This window comes from Prionailurus viverrinus, chromosome E1, assembly GCF_022837055.1.
Source record: "Prionailurus viverrinus isolate Anna chromosome E1, UM_Priviv_1.0, whole genome shotgun sequence".
Classification (NCBI taxonomy): Eukaryota; Metazoa; Chordata; class Mammalia; order Carnivora; family Felidae; genus Prionailurus; species Prionailurus viverrinus.
Genome location: NC_062574.1, coordinates 37,096,912 through 37,121,801, shown reverse-complemented (window position 1 = coordinate 37,121,801; position 24,890 = coordinate 37,096,912). Strand labels below are relative to the sequence as shown.

General features: G+C 55.6%; 1 protein-coding gene across 2 annotated transcripts in view; it reads right to left on the bottom strand.

The window, feature by feature from the left end:
• MRC2 (mannose receptor C type 2) overlaps nt 1-24,890 on the bottom strand; it is a 52,008-nt gene that overhangs the window by 7,510 nt on the left and 19,608 nt on the right. For both annotated transcript variants that reach the window (XM_047833402.1, XM_047833403.1), the window contains exons 2-20: nt 15,242-15,643; nt 14,375-14,548; nt 14,012-14,176; nt 13,680-13,793; nt 13,058-13,201; nt 10,271-10,459; nt 9,961-10,115; nt 8,916-9,023; nt 6,866-6,981; nt 6,245-6,393; nt 5,454-5,671; nt 4,615-4,757; nt 3,481-3,583; nt 3,073-3,211; nt 2,923-2,958; nt 2,449-2,609; nt 2,295-2,362; nt 1,476-1,576; nt 1,035-1,177 (exon numbers count right to left, since the gene is read on the bottom strand). In XM_047833402.1, the coding sequence (XP_047689358.1) occupies nt 1,035-1,177; nt 1,476-1,576; nt 2,295-2,362; nt 2,449-2,609; nt 2,923-2,958; nt 3,073-3,211; nt 3,481-3,583; nt 4,615-4,757; nt 5,454-5,671; nt 6,245-6,393; nt 6,866-6,981; nt 8,916-9,023; nt 9,961-10,115; nt 10,271-10,459; nt 13,058-13,201; nt 13,680-13,793; nt 14,012-14,176; nt 14,375-14,548; nt 15,242-15,643 (2,828 nt within the window). The remainder of the gene's footprint in view (nt 1-1,034; nt 1,178-1,475; nt 1,577-2,294; nt 2,363-2,448; nt 2,610-2,922; nt 2,959-3,072; nt 3,212-3,480; nt 3,584-4,614; nt 4,758-5,453; nt 5,672-6,244; nt 6,394-6,865; nt 6,982-8,915; nt 9,024-9,960; nt 10,116-10,270; nt 10,460-13,057; nt 13,202-13,679; nt 13,794-14,011; nt 14,177-14,374; nt 14,549-15,241; nt 15,644-24,890) is intronic.

Here is a 24,890-nt window from a genome sequence, read left to right as displayed (position 1 = left end):
AGACTGGAAAATGAAAAAAGTCCAACCAACAATGAATGAACTTTTTCATTCTGATGTATTTGTCTTTGTGAGGCAACCTTTTCGTCTACAATAACCATTAAATCCAAAATAATTCGAAGACCTGTGAAGCCCCAAATCACAAAGTGTCAGACCAAGATATTTTTTTAAATAATGAAATAATGCAATTACCTTCTCTTATCCAAATTACTTAAATACAAAAAATTATTATCATTGACCATTTTTGAGGCCTTTCTCATACCACTAATATAGAAAACATTTTTAAACTTAATTTAAAAATACTTTTTCAAGGGGCCCCTGGGTGGCTCAGTCAGTTGGGCATCCATCTTCAGCTCAGGTCATGATCTCACAGTTTGTGAGTTCAACCCCCACCCCCCCGCCCCTCATCGGGCTCTGTGCTGACAGCTCAGAGCCTGGAGGCTGCTTCAAATTCTCCCTCTCTGCCCTTCCCCCACTCATGTTCTGTCTCTCTCTCTCTCTCTCTCTCTCTCTCTCTCTCAAAAATAAATAAACATTAAAAAAAATTTTTTTAATACTTTTTCAAAAAAATACCTGTATTCTCTTTCAATCTTTAGCTCATGCTTTATATTCTTTTGTTCTTGTGCGTATTTTAATACATATAACATTAATCACATTAGTACAGAAGTAAATATATACATATTCACACACATATATACAATGTACATACATATTCTTTGAACGTTCAGTATTTTGTTTCCTAACAGGAATTATCAAAATTATCAAACATTATCGAAATGTTTGGCAACCACTAATCTCGAAAACTCACCGCACTATGTGGACACTCTACCTGGTGGATTAGAAGGTGCTACCAAAAGAAGTTGTTTTCCAGGGAGTCTAACCCCGGCACCAGGGCTAAGCAGGAGAGACGTTGGTGGGCATAGGCAAGGGGCCACGAATTTGATGTTGCCGAAGGGCCAGGACTCCTGAAAGTCGGCCTTGCCATGTTCACATCTTCTCCCCTGACTCCCTTGGGGGGCCCCCTCCCCATCTCCTACCTTATTGAGGAACTGCTTCCAGCCAGAGGGGCAGCCCCCCAGAGCCGTGGGCGGCAGGTCTGGGGGCTGTGGCTCTCCAGTGCTGTTGCTGCGTTTGCAGATGTAAGGCAAGGCTGTCAGGCACCTCTGGTCCCCCCAGTCCTCTGCAGAAAGAGGGGGACGGTCGCTCTAGCATAGGGCAGGGTGGGCAGCACCCTTACCTCATGCCCTAAGAAAAGAGCATGGGGGTCAGGTGCCTGTGTCCAGCTCTATCTAAACTCTAGTCCTCTATGGCTGCTGGACCGTGGAGACAGGTCCCCTCTCTGGGTCTAGCCCCTCTTGGGTTGTGGGAACAAAGAGAATGAGAAGAGACTGTCGGTCCTGCCTAGGCTCACCTCACTGCCCCCAACATCAACTTTCTCCTGGGCTTCTGCACCCTCTCTGCCCCCGCCTTGCTCTCACCTCGGCTGGCGGTCATGTACACGCACTTCTTATCCTTGCCGATGGGCCGAGGTTTACCGGGTGCCCAGGAGATGAAGTTTATAATGGAGCCATCTGTCCACCTGCAATGGCACCAGGCAGAGGTGACTCCAGCATTGGCCCTGGGCCCAACCTCCCTTGTATGCAGCAATGAAGGCCACCAAAAGGGGGGCAGGAAAGGGCCCAAGTCCAGGGGCTCCAGGCTGAGAATGAGGCTACTGAGCTCAGGGCAGCTGGGGACCCAGAGACCTGGTGCCTCCAGGGAAAGCCCAGCCCTCCCTGGGCTCTCATTCTCTACCTAGAAAAGCCCAAGAATCCCAGAGCAGAGGCCCAAGGGCAACAGTGTGCTGAGATACCTATGTGTTCCTCGTCCTCGCTGCCTCAAGCCTCTTCATGCATGGTAGGTGGGTACTGAATACAGAGAGAGCCCTCTGGACATCATATGTTCTTGCCCATGTCCTGAGGGGGCCTTATTCAAGAGTGGCCCCAGCATAATATGAGCTGCCATTATTTGGTGCCCAATTATATGCTGGATGCTGTGCTAAAGACTTCACATACCTTCTTTCTAATCCTCAGAGCAATCTTACCAGGCAGCATTATTCTCATTTTTAGGTGAGAAAATCAAGGCCCATTCGATCAAGGCCACACAGCCAGTGAGGAACAGAGCTGGATTCAAATTCAGGTCTATCTGCCTCTGTCCTCAGCCTCCCTAGCTCCCACCTGGGCCGTGGGTGGCCATCCAGGCATGTGCACCCCCCCCCCACACCTGCTACCCCCCCCCCCCCCCAGGAAGGCTCCTACCTGAAACGCCCGTCACTCTCTGCAGTGTGCAGGCCGATCCACCAGTGCTGCTCCTGGCCCCGAGAGAACTGGGGAAACCGGTCAGGCAGATGAGGGGTGGCAGGGCCTCTTCTCCAGGTCCTGCCCGCAGGCCCCTGCCCGCTCAAGTGCTCACCTTCTGCAGGTTGTGCCCCAGGAAGTCCAGCTCGGCCTGGCTGTGCACAGAGGCCAGCTCGGCCTGGAACCACGTGCAGATGCGCTGCGCCTGGGCCCACGTGGAGTGGTGCTCGAAGAACTTGTACTCGGCCTCCTGGAAACGCAGCCACTCCCGCCGGCCTGCGGGGGCAGTGTGAGCATGCGAGTAGCGGCCAGCCAGGGTTTGCTTGCTCTCCCGGTGGGCAAGGCCCGGTCCAAAGGCAGGCAGTAGGTGGCTTTCGAGCCGCTAGGACCCGGGGCAGGAACCACTCCAGGCCCAAGCTTGCCCCTGCTTGGAGACGGAGGCCGACAGGGCTCCAGGCGTCCCGATTCCCCTTCCCTGGGCTCGAATCCCTAACTCCTTTCGTTCCATCTCAGCCAGGCCCTGCCCGGGAGATGACGCCCCTCACCCTCTCCACACAGCCCGGGTGGGGGTGCGGGGCGGGGGCCTCACCTTGTGGGCTGACGTCGGGCTCCCGCACGTCTGTGCCTACAGGGACAACAGGGACAGAGACGCTGCAGGGAACGGAGACCCCTCCCCCGGATTCCCCGCACCGACGCCCTTCACCCCATCCCCCCGTTTCCCAGCGCCATCCCACCCAACCTCGAGGGATCTTGCAGATCCAGTCCAGCTGCGTCTCACACTGCATGGCCACCCACTGCAAGGAGGCCAGGTCGAGCACTGCACAGCCCCGGATGTCGTCGTCGTCGTGCCGGCTCCGGTCGAAATTGTGATAAGAGAACTGGAGGTCGAGATACGAGAGAGTTATCAGGCACGAGGCACACGCTTCAGCGTCCGTCCGAAGGACAGACGAACAGGGGCCCGACCTGAGCTGGGAACCCCTAACCTGGGCTGGATGCCCCGCCCCCCTTTCTTTACCCTGCGGGGTCAAGCCAAATACCCTAAATCTTCTAAACCTCGCCCACCTCCAGGACCAGGCCTGCCCCGAAAGACCACGCCTACAACCGAGCCCCGCCCACCTGCTGGCCTGTCCCCTCTAGGCCGGCTCACCCCCAAGCCGTCGCTCCAGCGCCAGCTCTGTCCCGCTCCGGGATCTCGACGGTTCAGACCAATCCAGAACCAGTTCTGCTCGTGGATCTCGGGCTCTGATTCACTTCAGCACAACACAAGGGTGGGGACAGAAGACACGGGGATAAGAGGAGCAGTCCCAAGGGCCTGGGGCCTCTCCCGTCTGGACTTCACACCCAGAGAACTGAGCTCGCTGGACCAGACGCCCAGCTCACTGGGGGAGGGTGGCCTGGCTCCCTTCCGGTGGGGTTTGCCCTGCCAGCAAGACTGTGGGCTTTCACTTCAGGATTTCAGTAAGTCGATGGGGATGGAGCATTGACCTGGGGCTCTGGACTCAGATAAAAGTAGATTCCAGTCTGGGGTCACCCGTGGAGCAGCTCCATGACAGTGGGCAAATAACCCAACCTCTCTATCAGCCCACATGGGTCAGTGGCAATGTCTACTTCGTAGGGTTGAAAACAAGCCTGAATGAGGATTAAATGTTTAGTGCAGTGCCTGAGACGTGGTGAGAGGCCATTGACAAGAGCTGTATTTACGTCAAATAACGTAACCTTGATGTTTGCTGGGAAGACATGGCCCTGGAATTAAGATCTCAGGAAGCCTGGTCCATTTGGCCTTTTCCCAGTGCCAAGGGATTAAAGGTGCTCTGTGTCATAGGGTGCTGGGAGCCCACAGGACAGACACAGGGTCCTGGAGGGACCCCCATGGGCAAATGCTCACTTTTGTAGCTTTTGTCCTCCTCTTTCTCAGGAAAAGCAGTTTATTGAGGAGAGTGGGTTGTTACGGGATGGTGTTGGGGGTGTTGGGTGTTGATGCTCAACTTGGATCAGCTTACAGAGGGATGGGAAGGGCAGTTACTTTTGTCAAAGTCTGTGAGTCTGAGGGGGCCACTGCTGGCTCCCTGACACTGGTGAGCAACAAAGTCTCCAAGTCCAGGGAGATGACGGCTACCTGAGGGAGGACAGCATGGTCCTGGCACTCGCTGCGGATACACAGGTCATTCCGAGCCCTCGGACAGGCCTCACCAGGGGCGCCCTCACCCTGCCCCCTGCCCTGCGCCTGGCAGAACCAAGAGCCCACACAGGTGCGTGCAGGCCACCGCCCCAGGCTCCGTACCCAAAGATCTTGTTGAGCATGTTGGCCACAAAGTGCTCCTCCTCATAGCTGGCCAGGCTCAGCAGCTGGGCTCCCAAATCCTGGCAGGCCCTCTGGGCCTGCACCCAGCTCTTCTTATCCTGCAGCCGCTCTGAGCTGAACACCTACAGGAACAAAGTCCAGGTGTCCCAGCTGTCCCCATGGGTCCACACGCCCTCCCATGACAGCAGTGGGGAAGGGGGCTGGGGCCGCACTGGACGGGGGTGCAGGCTACCTAAGACAAGCCTGCGCCACAGAGAATGAGCTCCGGGGAGGGGAGCCAGCACAGCCAGCTCCTAGAGAATACCCCTGCCCAGACCCCTGAACCAGCCACAGTGTGCTGTGGGCCAGTCCCTTCCCCTCCCTGGACTCAGTTTCCTCATGTAACAAAAAACCTTGGACTATGTCAGTGGCTCCCGAACCCAGCAGGGTTTAAAAATTTAGGCCCCACCCCAATCTAGCAAATCCCAATCTCCACAGTAGCAGCCCCAGGAGTTTATTTTTATCAAGCTGCCCAGATGATGCTGAAAAGCAGACATCCCAGCCCCAACATTTGGGAACCTCTGAAACTGATTACCTCCATGATTTTTTTTCAATCCCTCACATGTATATCGAGCACCTATTATGTGCCACACCTGACATTCCACTGACAAGCCTGTCATCAGAAATTACCTCTGTCTGCAAGCTGCTGTGGGGAAACATTGTCCCTGGGGGCCAGTTGCCTGGATGGAGCCTGGGCCCTGCTGGGGCTGCCCTCACCCCGGCGGGCAGCTCCTTTGCTCCTGCTTTTCTCCCTCCTCCCACGCCGGCAGGCTGCCTACCTTATAGCAGTGCCGGAGTTTGGGGTCTGACCCCCAGCCCTGGGGACAGGAGCCGGTGAGGCTGGGCGTGGGGTCTGGCCCAGGCAATTCAGGTGTCACCGGCGTGCCCAGGCTCTGCCGGCAGATGTAGCGGGCCCGGAACGCGGTACAATTCTTCACCTCCCACAGCCCCATGGCGCTGCCCGTGGCCAGGGCCACACAGCCCCCACGGCTGTACCCTGGAGGGGGGAGCAAGAGACCCGTTTGCTGAGGACTCGTGGTCCAGTCCTCCCCACAGGGCACCACCCCAGCCGGGTCCTGCACACTGGGTGACCAGCTCGGCCAGCAGCAGGGACCCGGAAGGGAATGGAGGCAGAGTCCCAGCTCTGTGTTTACTCCTGCGGGAGATCTTAGGCAAGTCGCTTAACTTCTCTGAGGCTATTTGACCATCTATCTCATCACGAAATTGAAAAGGCTACAAAAGATAATGAATGTGAAATGGCAATAATCATACTAGCAAGCACCTGTGCTAGCATCACATACAATAATTAGGCACTTCACATCTATTAATCCATCTCAACCCCAAAGTACCTTATCCTCATTTGACAGATGAGAAATTGAGGCTCAAAGATGCACCAGGTGGTTTGGCCCCAGAGCCTGTGCCCCTAACCATTTCACCACACTGTACCAATAATCAGTTTACTGGGAAGCCCTGGGACTCGGTCCCGGCAGGGCAGGTCCATATGGCCTCCTGGCTTCACCAAGGAAGGTCAAAGAAGGGGTTGGCCAAGTGCCGTGTGGGAAGGGCTCACCAGGCTGGTCACGGTTCCAGTGGGTGTACATGACCTCATCCCCGCTGAGCCAGCGGAAGGAGCCGGTGCTGTTGAGGTCCTGCAGGGCAGTCCAAAAGTACTCGCCGTCCCAATTGTAGATGAGGCTGCTGACAAAGGCCTGCTCAAACCTGTAGAAGAGAAGCTGGTCAGGCAGGGAGCTCGCCCCAGCCCCAACCACTCCCTGGGCCACAGGCCAGATGCCCTGCCCCCCCAACCAGTAACTTGGGGGACCCATGGGGACCCTACAGCTGACACATAGCAACCAAGCTCCCCGCCCACTGCCTGCACCTTCGTGCCTTGCTGAGAAGAAAGTAGAGAAAATCAGACACAGCCAAGGCCTCTCTTGGGCATCCAACCCATATCTACACTTGTTCCTGCTCCTGCCCCTGCCCAGGCCCTGCCCTACACTGGGGTCACTTAATAAACGGGAATCATTCTCATGACAATATTAGAAAAAAGGTCCTGAAGCCATTTGAGGCTCCCAGGACTCAGGTCCCTCTGTGCTTAATGTTACAACGCCACCCCGTTTGGTGCAAGGTACACATTAGGCACTGAGACAGGCGTTGAGGGCTGGTCTGGGCACACGGTCCCGGCCTGTACCTGTTGGTGATGGTGACCAGCTGAGAGCCGTGATGGGTGCATAGGCGCCGGGCCTCACCGTAGCTTACTTGGTCCTCTCCCAGCCAGTAGCAGGATGGGCTGTGCCATGTCCAACCCTGGCTCGAGAGAGTGGGCAAAAGAGGGACGTCAGTGGGAAGGACTCTCCTCCCTCAGCCAGAATCCCTGGGGTGGGGGATGCCATGGTGGCATCACTGAATGTGCCACAGGCTTGGGCACAGGACAGAGGGGACTGGTTGGACACCAGAGACGGCTCTTCCTGTGCTGTGTTCTGCATCTTATCACTTCATATCCTCACTCCCTACCATCACCCACAACTGCCAGACCAGAGGTGGAAGCATGGCCCAAGGGCGGCTGATCTGGAGGCAGCCAGTGGCCCGCCTGTGGGCCAGTGAAGAAAGATGGGCGGCCCACTGGACTCCTCTCTCGGGCATTTAAACCAAGAGTCACAGTGGGAAAATTGCCAGTTGGCTGCGAAACCAGAGCTGAAAAGCTGGGAGAGCTGCCAGGAAAGGCTGGGTAATCCTCAGGTCCTGGAAAAGGTACAGTGAGCAGAGGAGGCAGCTAGCCTGGGGTGGGGGGACGGACCCTCGGCGAGGAGCAGCGAAGCTTTGGAAGAGACCACTGCTCCTCAGTGGTTGGTCCTCTACCATCCAACCCCCAGGGGACCAGGCAAGGCTTCACCCAACAGACCTCCCCAACCTTGGGCCACCCTGAGCTCTCTGCTCCTGCCTTTCACAACAGCAGCCGAGGCTCAGAGAAATTCAGTGATCGGACTTTGTACACAGACAATACAAGATGGAGCTCAGACTTGAACCCACACCACAAAGGCTGCTCCTGTCCTGACCACAGCCCTGTTCCATCCTAAGATGACACAAGGTGCCTGCCAGGGCCTTCACCTCCAGGAGCTCTTGAAATGGGAAGGCCTGGGGTGGATTTGAGGTTGGGAGAAAGTTACAGCCCCTTGAGCATGAGCCCAAGCAAAAGAGAAGCTGGTGGGGCGGGGCGGGGTGGGGGGAGGCTGTGCTAAGACCCCAGGTCTCCCAGGGTGTTAACTGGGGCTGCTCAACATTGCACGCACATTTCAGGTGGCCCTGGGGCCAGAGCCGTTAGTCACTCCTCCTCTCTCCCCTGCCCCCACCTCACCCAAGCCAGGACAGAGCCCCTGGGCCAGTCCCTGCCCATGCCGGCCCCCCAGATGCTTCAGCAGGGCCCCTGCTCTCTCTCCTCCCCACTTCAGGTCGTGCCTGTCGTTGTATCGGGCTCCTCCCCGGGGGAGAGCATGGGGTTCAAGTGAGATGGGGGTGCGGTAAAGGAAAACAGAGTGAGGAGCCAGACTGGCAGCAAGGGGCTGGCAGGAACGTGGCCTCGGCAGATGGAGCCACCAGGGGCCAAAACATCATTAAGTGTCTTTTTTGAGTAACCTCCCTTATTCATCCACACCACTTAGGCCCCTGCTTGGCTGAGGGCCAGGCTGTGGGGAGCCTGGGAGGGCCTGGAGGAGGACATGGGTCCCTCATTCATACACGCACTGCCCCACTAACGTGGGCAGTCCTGGCCCTCTCCCTCCCTGAACATCTGGAAGCCCCTGGGGCTAGGAATGCAAGGAAGGAGACACCAGAAGGGCTTCATTCCTCCAGGAGACAGACAAGCGCACCGTGTGTCAGACGGCAAGGTGTGGGCCAGCAGAGACAGAGCCGGCGGGCGGGGGTGGGGGATGCACCCCGGCAGTCTCACTCAGGTGAGGACTTGGGGGCCTGCCCGCACCCATCTCCTGTTCTCTGCCGCCTCTGAGAAGTAGCTTCCCCAAAAAGAGCGGGGGTGGGGAGCTCTGCTTCCTCCCAACAGCCCCCACCCTACCCCCACCCTGCCTCAGCCACTATCACTCTTTCTGGAACAGAGCAGTGTGGAGAGTAGGAAGGAGGGATCTGCCAAGCACGGGAGGATGCCGGGGGAGGCTCTCCCCTCCCTCCCTCCTCTGGGAGCCCCTCTGGTTGGCCCCACCCAGGGGCAGCTCCAGAAGCACCCTCACCTTCCGGCAGCCGTGGTCCTCCTCGGCGGCCCCCTGGCTCAGCTGGCCTGCCTTCTTGCAGATGGACGGCAAGGATTGGTTACAGGGGCTATCATTCCAACGACCTTCCTAGGGACACAGGATGAGGGAGAGTCTCAGCACCCCCCTCCCCCAAACCCTTTGGCGGACCTGACTTTTAGACCTGCCCCTGCCTCCAACTTGTTGTGTGATCCTGAGCAAGAGACCTGTCTTCTCTGTGTTCCAGACTGTCCTGTGTCCCCAGTCTCCTCGCCAGCAGTTTATCTGCCTTTAGCTCCATCCAGAGGGCAGAGGTGTCTGTGTCCCAGTCCCCAGGAGAATGTCTGGCACGTGGCAGACACTCAACAAATAATTGTTTATAAATTTTTAAATAGCGTCCCTTATGCCAGATGGCTCTGTCTCTACAGTCCTGGCACCGTTTTGCAGCATCTCACAGCCGAATGTCCTGTCTGTCCCTGGAGTCCATCCTCTGTCCCTCTGACTTGGTCTCTTTTTAAAGGTTCTCTTGTCTCTACTTGAAGCCCTACATCAATTCCTACATCTACCCACACTGCATCTGAGCCCAAACCATGGCAAACAGCCATCACCCCATAATTTTTTGAGGAGACAGGACCCTGGGCTGGGTAGGGCTGGCACAGAGCAGCCCAGCCAATGGAGTGTGTCCACAAAATGTGGCTTCTGATGCCACCTGCCGGTAGGGAAGGGCAGCCGGTAGACCAAGATCGTGCCAGGCAGAATCCCAAGGCTTCACGAGAATTAACTCCTTTAATCCTCCCAATGACCGTCTGAGGTTCGCACTGTTAGTGTTCCATTGACAGATGAGGAAACCAAGGCACAGAGAGGTTAAGTAACTTGCCCAAGGTGCCCCAGCCAGTTGGGGGTGGGGAGGATTCAAATCCTCGCAATCTCTGTACATGGAAGGGAAAGGGCTGGTGGGGAAGTGGGGGATTCTGAGAGGCCATGGGGTGGTGGTACAGAGGCAGAAGCTGACAGCGGCACCAGGAGGGTGGGGAGAGGGGGTTCTCACCGGCCCCCAGATGGTGACACAGTCTTCCAGGCTGTCCCGGAAGTTGTTGGGCTCAAATGGGTGCCAGTGGGTGAAGCTCACGAGGCTCCCATCAGACCACTCAAAATTCATCTGCAGTTTCAAATCATTGAGGCCAATCCACAGCTCCTCCACCTCTGGGATGCAGCAGGGGACAGGGGAGAGAAGGCACGGAGAGGTCAGCCTCAGCCACCAGCAGCAGAGGGACAGTCCCACAGCCTCTTGGGTGGGACCGGATGGGCGCTGGGAAGGCCCTGCCCTCCACTCCGGGTGTGGACGAGCAGCCGCTCACCTTGCTTGATCTGCTTGGTGATGAACTCCAGCTCGGCCATGCTGTGGATGCTGAGCAGGTCGCCCCCGCCCCGCAGACACGCCTTCTTGGACTCCTGCCAGCTGCGCTTCTCAGCCTGCAGGCGGTAGCAGTGGCCCTGGAAGGGCTGCCAGCTGGGCTCGCACTCCACCTTCACGTTGGCCCACACGTCTGCGGAGACCCACGAGGTGCCATTCAGGACCAAGCCACCCAGCCAGGATGCCTTGACCCGCTGAGTGTCAACATGGGCAGGGCCCTGAAGTCACCTCCTCCCTACACCTGCCTCAGATCAGCCCTGGCCGCCAGAACAGGTCCGAATGCTGAAAGGTTCTAAAAAGACAAAGCCCTCCAGGGCTGCTGGAAGCCCAGAAGCAGAGCCCCAGGAAGTGGTGGCAAATTTCACCCAGGACAGGACAGCCCCTCCAGCTAGGGCTTTCAGAAAGAGATGCGTGGGGAGACTCAGGTCAGACCAGCCCTGGGAGCCTCAGTTTCCTCCTCTGTAAATGGGATTTCCTGGGGTGCCTGGGTGGCTCAGTCTGTTGAGTGACCGACTTCGGCTTAGGTCTTGATCTCACGGTTCGTGGGTTCGAGCCCCATGTTGGGCTCTGTGCTGACAGCTCGGAGCCTGGAGCCTGCTTTGGAGTCTGTGTCTCCCTCTCTCTGCCCCTCCCCCGCACATGCTGTTTCTCTCTCTCTCTCAAAATAAACATTAAAAACATTTTTTAATGGTATTTCCCATTATAAGATTCAAACTTAGCTCATGTCCACCTTGCTTAATAAATGAGACCACTGTCACTACCTCAGAGAGCATATATTGAGTGTGGACCCAGGGCCGACCTCGGCAGTTCAGGATGTAGGGATGGGGAAGTGGGGCCACCAGGCCAGAGGCCCAAGAAGTCACTTGCTCCTTCCCCTACCCTCAGCTCCACTCAGGGTTGAGAAACTAACCGGGGACAGGCTCTTCCTCACCCCCACTTCCATGCATTTCAGGGTCACTCTCTAGGGATCCGGGTCCCAGAGCAGCTGAAGCAAACAAGCCCTCACCTGGGCCTTGGCAAGAGAAAACAAGACTTTACTAAACCACCCACAATGTCAGGCTCGGGCAGGACTCTGCCCAGCCAGGCAGGAAAGCATGCACCCACTGGAAGCGTCACCCCAGACCGGGATTCTGGGATCCACTCCATTCTGTGAGACGCTCCAGGGTCCAGCATAGTGCTTCTCAGAGGCCTGAGCCTGAGCTGACTCACTCCTCGGCTCTGACTTGTCAATCATCTCCTGGGCCTCCCGGCTAAGACCCAAGGCTGCCGCCACAGACAGAACCCAAGTTCAGACCCAACGGGGCCTTCTTCCGGCTGTTGGGAGGAAAGAAACTCAGGAAATATGGATGCCTTGCGGACACAACGGTGCCTGCCTTTGGAATGACATGCCTTGCATGATGAGACCCAGAAGACAGAACGCATTTGAGAAATTGCTCGGAAAAGATGCCTCATGCAAAGTGAGATGAAAGAGTCAGTCCAAGGCCACAGACACATCTGCAGATCCAGGAGGCCTCAGAGGAGACCTCCCCCAATGGGGACACACTGGGAAGATCCAGGAGCCAGGGGACTTGGTGAGGAGCTAGGCCCAAAGGGGGCCACAGATAGGTCAGGCCTGCCCACAGTAGGGCCCTCCTTCCTTCTAGGTCTGAGAAGACCTTGACTTGGTGCCTACCCCAGGCCCCTCTAGCTAGAGGGGAGGTGCCCTGTGTGTGGGGTGCCAATCCCTAGGGGAGGAGGAGAGAAAGCAGTGGCTCCCACGGCTACTGGACTCCTGTCGTAGCCCTTCCAACCTACACTGACGAACATCTTCTGCTACCCACGGTCACGCTCCTTTGGGCAAGGCCCTGTCTCCAGCCTTACAACAACCCTGCAAGGGGTAGGAGCTTATTCGTGATTTGCGCTCAGAGACAGAGCTCCTTGCCCAAAGCCACACGCAGCAGTCCCCAGAACGGTGCTGTGCCCATTACCCCAACCTCCTCCATAGGCCCCTACAGCTATCTCTGTGAATCACAAATGTGAGCAAGACACTCCCTGGCTTAAAAACCCGCAGAGGCTCCCCACAGCCTACCTGGCCCCACCCAAACTTGACCCAGCAGCCAAGACCCTTCAGGGACTGGCTGCAACCTGCCTTTCTGAACTGTTCTCTTCAGCATGCCCTCTAAGCCAGGGTGCCTTGGCTGCACCTGCACACACACCTTGCTTGACGATCCTGTGAAATGGAGGCCAGGTGGAGGGGCTGAGAGTCTGCATTTATAACAGCATCATGCTGCTGGTCCAAACACCACACCCTATGTAGAGTCTACACTCCAACTAGACTGCAATCCTCACCAAACTTAAAGCTGCTGTATACTTCCATGCCTCTGCACCTTTGCACATGCTGTTCCCTCTGCCAAGAATGCCCTTCCCTCACACCTCTTTACAGTCAGCTTAAAAAGCCCAAATCAAACGTCACGTCCATGAAGCCCTCCTTAACTCTCAGGAGCTTAAGCAGTTTCTTCTCTAGGCATGTCTTCTCTAACATTTGTTACACATATTTTTATAGTGGTACATAACTCGGGATATTCCAATTGTGTGCTGAGATGTCTGTCACCTCCGGCTTGAGTGGGACTGCTACAAGGACCGTGCGGATTACCAGCATTTAACCACATTCCGGTTAGTCCATCAGCAGAGAGTCCCTTGTGTCGCCGCCCGACAGGCCCGTCCCCCGCCCCGCGCCTGGACCTCCGCTCACCGGGGGACGGGCGCTCGGCCGTGGCGTTGGGCTTCTTCTTGCACACGTAGGGCAGCGCGATGCTGCAGTCGCGGTTCTGCCAGCCGCCCGAGGACTCCGTGCGGATCACCCCGCAGTTCTCCTCACTCGGGTTGTCCGGCTGATCTGTGGGGAGGGGAGGGGAGGGCGCCAGCAGCCCGGGAGAGAGATACTCACTCACACCCGGGCCTCCTCCGGGCCCTCCTCACAGCCTCCGGCTCCCTTGGGGCCCCTCGCTGCCTCTCACCTCCGCCTCCCCCTCCCCCCTTGGGCCCAAACCCTCCTCCCGACACTGGTGACAGGCCCCCGGGGCCTCCCTGGCCGGGCTGCCGGTGCCCTGGGTGCAGCTGAAGGGACGGACAGGGCCTGAAATCCAGCCCGTGCCACAGGCCCTGCGCCCTGAGGAGAGGGCATCGGGTTCTAGTTTACGCAAGGCCACTGCACGGGCCCGGATGGGGCGGGACCCGGTCCAGGAGGGGGTGGAACCTGCCCCGCCGCCCCTCCCCCACACGGCCTGGAGAAGGGTTCCCCGGGGAGGAATAAATAGGGGACCAGATGCCTGTGCAGTCCCCAGGTCACCCTGCGCCCGAACCCCACGCCTCACCACTCTCCCAGTTGAGGTACTTCAGGGGCGAGTTGTCCGACCACTGCCAGCCTCCACTGGTGTCCAGGTCATTAAGGCCAATCCACAGCGTGGAGCTGTAGCCAGTGAGGAGCCCTGACAGCAAGTCAGAGACAGTGAGAATGGGACTGGCCTACCCGCGGCCCTCCCACTGTGTGCCCCCCCCAAGGGCATCCGTGCCCCACCAGCAGGAAGGGCCCAGGCCCCTCCAAAGACGGGCAGCAGGGCCCAGGCTGCCGCTGCCCTGCCCTGCCGGGGCCGCCAGACCCAGGATCCCCCCACCCCCCACCGCGGGGACTGCCCTGCCGCCTCACCGTTGATGTAGGTCTGCTCGTGGATCTCCGTGATACTCAGCAGGTCCGCCCCCTGCTGCTCGCAGCTGGCCCAGGCCTCCCTCCACGACAGCGTGGACTGGAAGTTAAACTGGTAGCAGCTGTCAGTCAGCTGGTCCTTGTCCCAGAAGGTCTCACAGTCGTTACCTGCCACCACGACAGCGGGACATGGGTCCCACACGGGAGTCCCTCAAGGAGTGCAGACCCCACACACGCTGCTCCGCGCTACGAGGAGGGGCATCTTATCACCCCAGTCCGGCAAGTTCTTCCACCCACGCTGAGGCCCCTCGGGGTCGGCCTCCCTCCAGGAGCCACCCTGGCCCACCCTCTCCACCCTGCTCTCACTCTTGATAGGGCAGAAGCCCCAGCGCTCGTCCTTGCCGTAGTCCTGGGTGGTGGCACACCACAGGTGCCCATCCTCACGGCCCGTGCTGGTGCAGCTGTGGAACCACTGGTTGTCGTACTTGAAGGGGATGGTGCACGGCTTCCCATGGGAGTTTCCCTGGATGGTGTAGACCTCTGCAGAACGGAGCCAGTGTCTTGGCATCTGGACCCCAGAGGCTGCCCGCCTCCCTCCCCGCTCAGGGAAAACCCCCTACCCCAGGGAGCTAGGGATGGGGCAGCGATGCGAAGGCCAAAGCGGCGCTTAAGGCTTTGAGGCCCCCTCCGCCGTCAGACCAGCCAGGGAGCCTGGGAGAGGTCCTGCTGCTCATCCCACAGCGCTGGGAAGGGGTCCCCCCAGCGCCCCTCATGCCTGTCCAAAATGCAGCTGCCCCTCCCCACAAGTTCCATCTCAGAACTCAGGATGTCTTACAGGAAGAGGACCCCCCTGGACAGAGCTGTCCACCACAAAAGGCCCCTCACCGAGGGACCCCGGTCCCCGGTCACCCCTGCAAAATGGGGAGCAAGACACCAATGGGGTTACTCTAGGGTCTACCCTGGAGAGTGGGCCTGGGAGAAGGGAATTTCAAATTTACGTGATACGCTTTTGCACCGTTTGAGGTCCTCGCAAGCATGTATTAATTTTTTAAGTCCTTAAAAATAAATGCCTTGAGGTTAATATTCTTAATTATTCCCAAATGCTTCCCATTACAATTAAAGATACGGCTGCCAAGGGTCTGTATCTGTCGCTCCCGCATCTGTCACTCTGTGGCTCCGGTCCTCCTGACACTGGGGCGGGGGCCCACCTCTTCCCGGCAAGCGGCCTCTCACCATAGTAGGGCCGAGCGCACAGATCCTCATCACTGCCATAGATGCGCCACTGGCCACCGCGGGTCTGGTCGCCGCGCTCGGGGCTGCCGGCCTTGGATGTGTTGCCAGTACGGCCCCCCAGGAGCAGGGACAGCTGGTCACCCAGGGTGCGACAGTGCCAGCGGAGGTTCAGGGCCTCCCGGTCACACTCGTACATGCCCAGGGAGGCTGTGGTGTTGGTGCCCGGCCAGCCCGTGCCCAGGCACTGCATGGCACCCAGGTTGAAGAGCCGGTTTCGGGAGACCCACTTCCAGCGCTGGGCGGGAAGGCTGGCGTTGCAGGCTGGGGAGACTCTGACTTGCCCACCCTGGGCCTCCAGGCAGCCCTGCAGTCCATGGCTGAAGATGAGGAAGACGTTGGGTTCTGGAAGGGAAGGCAGGGCATGATGCCATCCCAGGGGCTCTCCTGGCTGGCTCTTGATGGCCAGTGCCACCTTCAGACACTGCCCCTGAGCCTGAAACCGGCTGCATGGCCAGCCTCTGCTCTAGCCCCATGCTCAGCCTAGAGGCAGGACTCAGCCCTCCATCCCACCTTCAAACAGCAAGCCCGACTCCACCTGGCAAGTTGGGCGCTGTATACTTTTCCCAAGATCTTGTGAGGAGCAGTGGACACGCTGACATCACTCGGCACATCACAACTTTATCCCAGGCTCCATGACACAGTGTGGTGTTCCCACCAAAGTTCCTCTCTGGCCTGGAGTAATTGGTCTTGTTCTTCCCCTTGGCCCCTCAGCTTCACTGGCTCCTTCCTTTCCTGACTTCTAGAATCTTCTAGAACGCCCTCCACCTCCATATCCAACCACTCATGCCTCCCAGAACCATTGCACACCATTTTTTAAGCAGCATTTAGCTGGGCTAAAGCTAGGGCTTCCCCCAGTCACTCATCAATTCACCCATCGCCTCACTGTGCAGACACTCTGGGGAAGGCAGTGAAACCCAACCTGCCCCCAAGCACACTGACTTTACAGATTAAGAAATGGAGACTTAAATGTATGGGAAGTTGACAGTGGTTGCCTGGGAGCTGGGCTGTGATGGGAATGGGGGGTGACTGCTAAGGGGTACAGGGTTTCTTTTGGGATGATGAAAATGTCCTACAGTTAGAGTGTCATGATAGCTGCCAAATTCTGTGAATACAGTAAAACCCAATTAATCGTCTATTTTAAGTGGATGAGTTCTCTGAGACATGACTTACATTTCAGTAAAGCTGAGAAAGAGAGGTAGAGAGGGAGAGATGGAAGGAAGGAAGGAAGGAAGGAAGGAAGGAAGGAAGGAAGGAGGGTGGGGGGAGGGAGGGAGACAGGAATAAAAAAGAGAGAGGATCATGGTTAGTTTAGAGTCATGAGGTGACCTGCTCACGGTGTCACACAGCCAGGAAGCAAGCCCAGGCCTGACATCCACGTTTCATCACCTAGTTGTATACAACACACACACAGCACATCCCTGTCACCAAGGAATTTTTGCATCCATGAACCACTACCCCCTCGGGATAATTTCCAGGTCTTAAAGGCATGAATCTGACTGCTAGGGTACAAACCCCAGCTCTGCCACTTAACGTGTGACTTGGGCAAGCCTCAATCCCTCTCTCTGACTCAGTTTCCTCATCAGACTATTGTAAAGGTTAAATGAGAGAATAGCTGTAAAGTGTTTGGAGCAGGGTCAGGCACACAGTAAGAGCACTATAAATTATTGCTGTTGCCATTTATTATCATTACTATTCCATGTCATAGGTAAAGAAATTGACTAAGGGTAGTGAAATGATTTGACCGATCACAAGGCTGGTCAGAGAGGAGCTGAAATTTGGTCCTGGTCTTCGGAGTCCAAACCTCAAGCTCCTTCTGTTCCACCATGGTCTTATCATCCCTCTATAAGTCATTCTCTTGGCCAGCTGGAATGATTTTTTTAAAGATGTAAGTGAGTCCCAAATCTTTAAAAAAATAATACTGGAGTGCTGAAGGTCATAAAGTAAACAGTGATGAATTCAATGACATAATAATCTTTTCCATGGCAAAAAAATACCATGAACAAAGCCAGAATTCCAATGACAAATATATACATAAATTACTGGTGGCAAATAGCTTATTCCCTAATATAAAAAGTGTCTACAAAAAATAGAATGAATTATGAGGAAAATATCAGCAGCGTAGTAGAAAAGAACACACATACACAGCTAAAAAAATGAAATGCAACTGGCTCGTAACTATTTGAAACAGCCTCACTCGTAGTAAGATATAAAATAACATACGTGAGGTAAGTTTCCCTCCTACTTAAAGTCCTTCAAAGGCAATTAATTCATCATTCTTCAAATAAAATTCAAACTTCTTACCATGAGCCACAAGATCCTACATGATCTGGTCCTGCCTACCAGTCTGATCCTGGATCACACTTGCTCCTTGCTCAAATCACAATGCTCTCCTTTCCCTTCCTTGAACAGGCTTGGTCCTTCCTTCCTTCCTTCCTTCCTTCCTTTCTTTTTTTAAGGTTTTATTTTTTTAAGTAACCTCTACAACCAACATGAGGCTCCAACTCACGACCCTGAGATCAAGAGTCATATGCTCCACTGACTGAGCCAGCCAGGAGCCCCAAGCTTCTTACTTTCTTGCCTCAAGGTCTTTGCATGGTTTTTTCTGCCTGATATTTCACTTCTCAGAAAAGTCACATCTTTAAAGAGGCCCTTCGGACCTGTAGTAGCTACTCAGTTACTCTCTATCATATTGCTCAACTGTAGTTATCTTCACTATTTATGATTCTCTGATTTTTTTTCAACATCTGGGTTCTCTGTGCACCTGTGTCTAATGATTATTTTTTCTCTTGATTATGGGTCACTTTTCCAGCTGCCTGCATGTCTAGTAATTTTTGTTACATACTGGACATTGTGGGTAATGTTATAAAGAGTCTGGATTTTTTTTTTTTTTTATTATTGTATACAGGATGTTGTAGATGACATGTTATAGGGAGTCTGAGTTTTTTTTTTTTTTTTTTTTATCTTCCTAAAAAGAATGTTGAGTTTTGTTCTGGCAGGCAGTTAAATTACTGGTGGATCATCTTGATCCTGCAGAGGCTTGGCTTTAGGCTTTGCTAGGGTGGGGTTGTTTTGGTTTCGCCTTTAGTCTTAGGGTGCGGCTGTTAGCCTTGGGTTTAATCATAAGGTGAGACCCTTCTGGAGTTTCAAAGGAAAACCTTAGGCAATTACCAAGCCCCTCTAACTTAGTGGATCTTGAATTCCAAACTCTGTTCCCTCAGGACCAGGCAGCATCTGAAACCTCTGTCTCTCAGCTGCTGTTTCTTGGTGGGTTCCCAAATGCCTCGCCCTTCCCATGCACAGTTTACGAGCTTCCGGAAGCCCCAAACGGTGACCAGTGAAACTGCCACTTTCTGTCTGAGGTCCTCAAATAGGGCAGTGCTCTCAGGGAGATATGCTGCTTAAATGAACCTCTCACTTCATCCACTTCTTTTCTTTTGGCGATTTTTTTCCTCCCCAGAATCTACCTGTTTTTGATTGCTCTCAAACCACTGTGTTTTATATTATATCCTTTGTGTATAAGTACCCTTGACTAGAGAGTTAAACTGCTACCAACTACACTGGTATTTCCAGAAGCAGAACTCGTTATCTGATGTTTCTATTTTGTGTGTCTCTCTTCTTGTTCATAAGCTCCCAAAGACTTTCTCAGTCTTTTCCACCACTGCACCCAAAGCACCTACAACTTGGCCTTACACCCAGTAGTGCTTAATAAATACTGGATGAACACGTGGATGAATGAATGAATGAATGAATGAACGAACGAATCTCCTGCCTAGATAACAATCACAACCAATCAGTCTATCTTTCTGTTCCTTGATCCAGCTGCCAAATTAATTTTCCTAAAACAGAGCACTGTCACAGCTTCTGTCACTGAGTGCTCAAAACACCACGGTAAGAAGGCTGATGGTGCAGGGACACTGGTCACTCTATTCTTCAACAAAACCAGGATGGGGGTCCTCTGTTCCCTCCCTACAGCCTGCTCCTTCCCTTCCAGCCACACTCTGGAACCATAAACTGGCCCCATGACTTAATCCAGGCCTGCCTGAGGCTCCTCTAAGGACTGGGTGTTTGATTCTCAAAATGTCCCCTCCAGTGAGAAGAGTCAGTAGTAACAGAAAGTGGCCCTTGGCAGGGGGTAGCGAAAGGGCCTGGGACCGGAAAAGGGAGAAAATAGTGCTTGCTTTTGTAGATGTTTCTCAGAGATGGGACAGGACAATGCAGCCCAAAACATCACAGGAGCCCACAGCAGCCCAGGGGGATAGAACCCTCTGCTCCTCCCCAACCAGAAAACCCACATGTGGGCTGAAGCGTTCCAGCCAGGCTGTGCATCATAATAAATGGCAAATGAGGGGTCTGAAGGGGTCTGTGTCAGCCAGGGGGAGGCAGTCCCAGGGTCAGGCCACCTTTCCCTCACTTGACAGATGAGGAAACTGAGACCCAGAGAGGAGAAGAGATTAGGACGCCCAATCGCAGTACTTTTCAAGGTGTCAGTTTCCTCCTCTGTCACATGAACCACGCCTGCAAGTCCCCTCCATCCTAGGACATCCTAGGTTCTGGGTTCAAATCCACGTATCTTCCTGGTGCACCTGCCGTGTGTGTGGCATGTCCCAGGCAACGCTGGGGCCAGGAGGAAACACACAGCACTGTCCTAGTTAGAGAAGGACAGTGGGTTTGGACATGGCAGAACATGAGGCAAACAAGCCCTTAAAAGCCAGGTGTCTGGGGGTGTCAGAGAGAGCTGTGCTTCTGGAGGGGGCGGGAGACTCTCTGAAGACACTAAGGGTCTGGAGGAGGCAGGGGTGAAGAATGCAAGTCAAAGAACTGCCTTGGCAGCAAATGAGAAAAGAACAAGGAATTTGGGAGCAGAGGGGTGGAAGGCAAGAGAGCTACAAAGGGGAAGCTGAGGGGGATTCTTGGAGGTGGATCCCGGGGACTTTGCCAAGCTGGGACCTGAGTGGGGCGAGTTCCTGAGAGAGCATTTTCCACCCAAAGTCTAGGGGGTAGTGCCTGGGCCCTCACAGAAAGGAGGCTCTTTCTCCAGGGCCCAATGCAGGAAGAGATCAAGCCCAGCCTTGGCTGAGCTGGAAACGGTAAGGGGGCGAGGGAAGGGCACAAAGGTGTTTTGAGCTGAGACCGTGTTCTTTGCAGCTCTGTGCTCAGCCAGCCCGCGTGAGGCAGCAGAGGGAGCTCAGGGTACAGAGGCCTGATGCCCCCCCATCCCGGGAAGGCCCCCTCCAGCCTTACCCATCCCTTAGCCTCACTCCACATGCCCTGGGGAGCATCAGGCGTCAGCACAGGAAGTAGAAATGCCCCTCACAAGGATTGTGGTACATACATCCCTCAAGGACAAGGACGACCTCCTGCATTTTGTTTGCAACCACACCACGACCAGCACAGTGTTGTGCACCAGGTTGTGTGTGGCTCCTTGTGTACTTGCTCAGTGGGTGAATAAAGAAATGAATGAAACCGGGCAGGAAGCTATGTGTTGAGCACATCTATCCATCCATCCATCCATCCATCCATCCATGCATTCATTCATTCATTCACTCAACAAACACGTATTGAGAATTTCACAGGTGCCAGGCACGGTGCCAGGTTCTGAGAGTACAGTGGGGAGCAACAGAGACATAATCTGGCCCCCACCACCATATGGTCTGGTTGGCACTGGGCTCTACATGGAAGATATGGAGATGGTAACAGAATCCCTGAACCTCACTGAACTTCTCTCAGTCTCTGGCCTTTGTTTTTGTCTGCCCAATGAACTTCCCATCCCTTCTTCTTCTTATTTATAATTTTCTTGCTCTGGCTACATGAGTGGGCACAAGGCTCACTCCTGGCCAGTAACAGTGTCCATCCCCCTGGCACGGTGACTGGGCACATAACTCAAACAGGGCTGATCAGAGGCCTCCCCTGGAATACGTGATTTTCTCTCTCTGTTGTGATCGCTAAACTGCGGCTGCCAATGGCCATGTCTCCTACCATGAGGGAAAGACCTTCCTGCTACAGACGAGAATGGGGACACTGGAGAAAGAGACACAGCTGAGCAGTGGAAGGGGAGGAAACTAGTCTTCGTGTGCTGAATACCCAGTCCCAGACCCAGAGTTCCTGTGGCTCTTCTTCCAGCCTGTGAATCACTCCGGCTCATTGGCAGCCACATTCCCCTTTTGTGCTGAGCTTGTCTACAAGCGTTTCTGTCCTTGTAACCAAAAGGACCCTGATAAACACACAACCCTGCGTCTTGGAGCCACAGCCTCTCTCCCAGCCTCCTTACTCCCCAGAGGCTACCGTTCCAGGAGTCCCTCTGACCCTCAGACCAGCGATGGGCCTCTTGGGCTTGTCAGAGGAGGTACTTGGAGGCCAGACCCCCACCCCATCCTCCTTAATCACCCTTCTGCCTGCTCCCCCAGAGGATTTCTCTCTTGTGCAGATGACAAGCATTTATGACTAGGTACGACGGGGAAATTAGACAATGCAGCCTCTGGCCTCGTGACATTTACAATGAAGCCGGAGAGGCAGAACTCATGAAGCAATCCATGAAAAAGTTACAAGCAACACGTCAGCCAGTGTGTAAAACCCCCAGGTCCAATTCATACTGCGTGGCTGGGGATGAAGGTGTTGGAAAGCATGGATTTTCCAGATAACAGCAATCTTTCTGCTGCAGTGTCCACACTTCCTTCCTTCTCAGACATCTCCAAGTCGTCAGCCTGGACATTTATGCCTGTGCTCAGAAGCAACTGGCTTTTAAGGCTATGTGCCCTACATTGAGGAGCCCCTGTCTCCTCCCTCCCTGTTGACTCTCACCGTGGCCTCTTTTCCTTTCCCATCTGCTGTGAGGTACACGCAATGCTTTGGCGGAGTCCTGAGGCTGAGTGCAAAAGACTCAGAACTGTCTCTGTCTCTCAGGAGCAAAGCTCTCAGCTGTCCCAGCAGCTTCCCGGCACTCAGCCCAGCAGCGAAGGCAGCCAGAGGTCTGACCTCGGATAAGACGGCTGCTCTCCATTACAAGAAAGACATGGTGCTGAAGGAAGCAGAGGGGAAGTTAATTCTAGCAGAGTGTCTGGCACTCAGCAGACTCTCAAAATCTGCTGAACGAGAGGCATGTCAAACAAAACCCTGAGAGGCACCAGCAGAGACAAGAGCAAGGGAAGGTGTTCCAAGGTGGGGGAATGGCGAGAGCAAAGATTGGGGACCCAGTCACCAGCCTGGCTCAGCTCCTAGGGACCAGCTGGTGAGCCCTGGGGGCTGACCAGATTTGGTCCCCGGGGGCATGGCAGGGTGACCTCTAACCACTGAGTCTCTGTAGCTGGCCCTTCTCCTCAGGCCTCCTCAGGCCACGCAGAGGCAAAGGGTCATCCCAGGGAGAGCCAGGGGCCGTAGGGCCACCAGCCAAGAGGAGCAGCTGCTTTCAATAAGCCGCTTGGCCCTGAGGCCAGGCCTGGAAATGTCCCTGAGTCAGCAGAAGCTGCCAGCCCCTCCCTGTTGAAAAGCTAACCCTGGGGACCCAGCACCCCACCCTGCCCTACCTTCTGCTAGAAGGTCCATGCGCACATTGGACCCGGATGGGGGAGGCGGGGCATCCCTTCACAGAAGGGCAGGACGGTTACAGGACACAGGGGCCCAATGCCGTGTCCAACTGTGCGATATCTCCACCCAAATCCTGGGCGATTGTGGGCTCCCGTCTACTCTCCACCCTCCAGGCTTTTCACACTCTCCTCCCTCCGCCCAACCACCCCTGCATTCCAGCGGGGCCAAACTGCCTGCTCTCCATTGCTTAAAGTGCATGTGACCAAAGTCGGCACACGCAGCCCCCCTCTGCTGCTGTCACACGTGTGTGTGGTGTCTCTCCCTCTCTCCCTCCAGCCATGGTGAGCTTCCTCTATCAGTCATTTCTAGAGATGTTCTTCTCCCCCCTTAAAACGTATGTGCTGCAAAATGTGACCTGCTCCGTCCCAGGAAGAAGTTGAAGCGGACTCTGGGCGGGGAACGGGTTGAGGTGGACTTGTCACGTCCACGTAATAAACGCAAGAGAGGGGGTACGTGAAGCGGGTGGGAGCGACCTGGATTATTCGTAAAATCGGAGAGGCGATTTTCACCTTCCTGCAACTCTGCCGGGTCCCCCCACCCCCACCCCTCGGCCCCCACCTTCCGGGCTCTCTGGGAACCAAATACTCTCAGGCCCTGGCCTCCCCCCTGGCGATTTAGTGGTGTTTGATCTCACCCTCTGCCGGCTTTTGTCTCCTCAAACTAAGGCATCACAATCTTTGCGGCCTGTCCTTTCCCGGACCCCATCTGGCAGGATGAAACGGGGATGCCGCCAGGCCCCTACAGAAGCGATCACGCCTCTAAGCTCCGGACGGACCGTCGGCTCCCAGGCCTGTCCTCTGTGCCCCTTCCCCAGCTGGACTCCTCACGGGAGCATCCCCGGGGCGGGCACACCTCGACCCCTTCCTCCCTCACCCCGCCCCAGGACCTGGGGGCAGGGGGCCGTCGGCCCCGGGAGTTCTGGGTCCTCGCGGCCGCGCGCCCCCCTCCGCGGCCGCGCGCCCCCTCCGCGCCGCGCCGCCCCCCTTCTCAGCGCCCCCTCTCGGCAGCGCGCCCCCAGCGTTTCGGCGCGGGCCTCCGCCCACCGGCTCCACGGCCCCGCTCTGCGAACCCGGGGTCTGCGCGGCCAGCGGCCCCCGGCGCCGTCTGCCAGCCCGCAGCCAAAATAAACCGCGCGAAGTCACTTCCTTCCCCCAGGGGGCCGCTTTCACAACGACGGCCCGCTCCGGTCGCGGCAGGAAGTGGCTTTTTCTGGGCCGGCACCGTCCAACCCCACTGGCCCGCCCGCGAAGAGCCAGATTCAGGACTGGAGGCGAGGCGCCCAAGTCACCTGCCCAGCAATGCCCACCGACGCATGAAAGCACGCCCCTACCAGTGCTGAGCCACGCTTGTTTATCTGCAGGAGGAAGTCGCGAACGGACAATTTCATTATATCGCTGACAGGAGAGCCGTCTGGGGCCCCAGGCACAGCGCCAGGTTGGGTATTCCATACCTGGTTGATGGAGGATGGATGGATGGCTGGAGAATTACTTTATTAGGAAATACGCAAATGTGGGGAGAGCAGCTTTTTATTTTTATTTTTTTTCAACGTTTATTTATTTTGGGGACAGAGAGAGACAGAGCATGAACAGGAGAGGGGCAGAGAGAGAGGGAGACACAGAATCGGAAACAGGCTCCAGGCTCCGAGCCATCAGCCCAGAGCCTGACGCGGGGCTCGAACTCACGGACCACGAGATCGTGACCTGGCTGAAGTCGGACGCTTAACCAAGCGACTGCGCCACCCAGGCGCCCCGAGAGCAGCTTTTTAAAGTTTAGTTTTGACAAAGTGGCCTCAGGTGTGTGGGGGCGAGGAGTAACCTAAAGCTAAAACATTAGATGGCCCCTGGCTCATTGAAGAGTCAACGGAAGAATTTCCTTTGGGCCTTTCTGTATTTTCCAATTTTCCACACTGAAATAATTTTTTAAAATTAGATAGCCACTCACAAGATAGAAATGTGTAGAGAATTACACTGCATGTAATGGTTTGTTTGCTAGAAACTGAGGTTTCAAA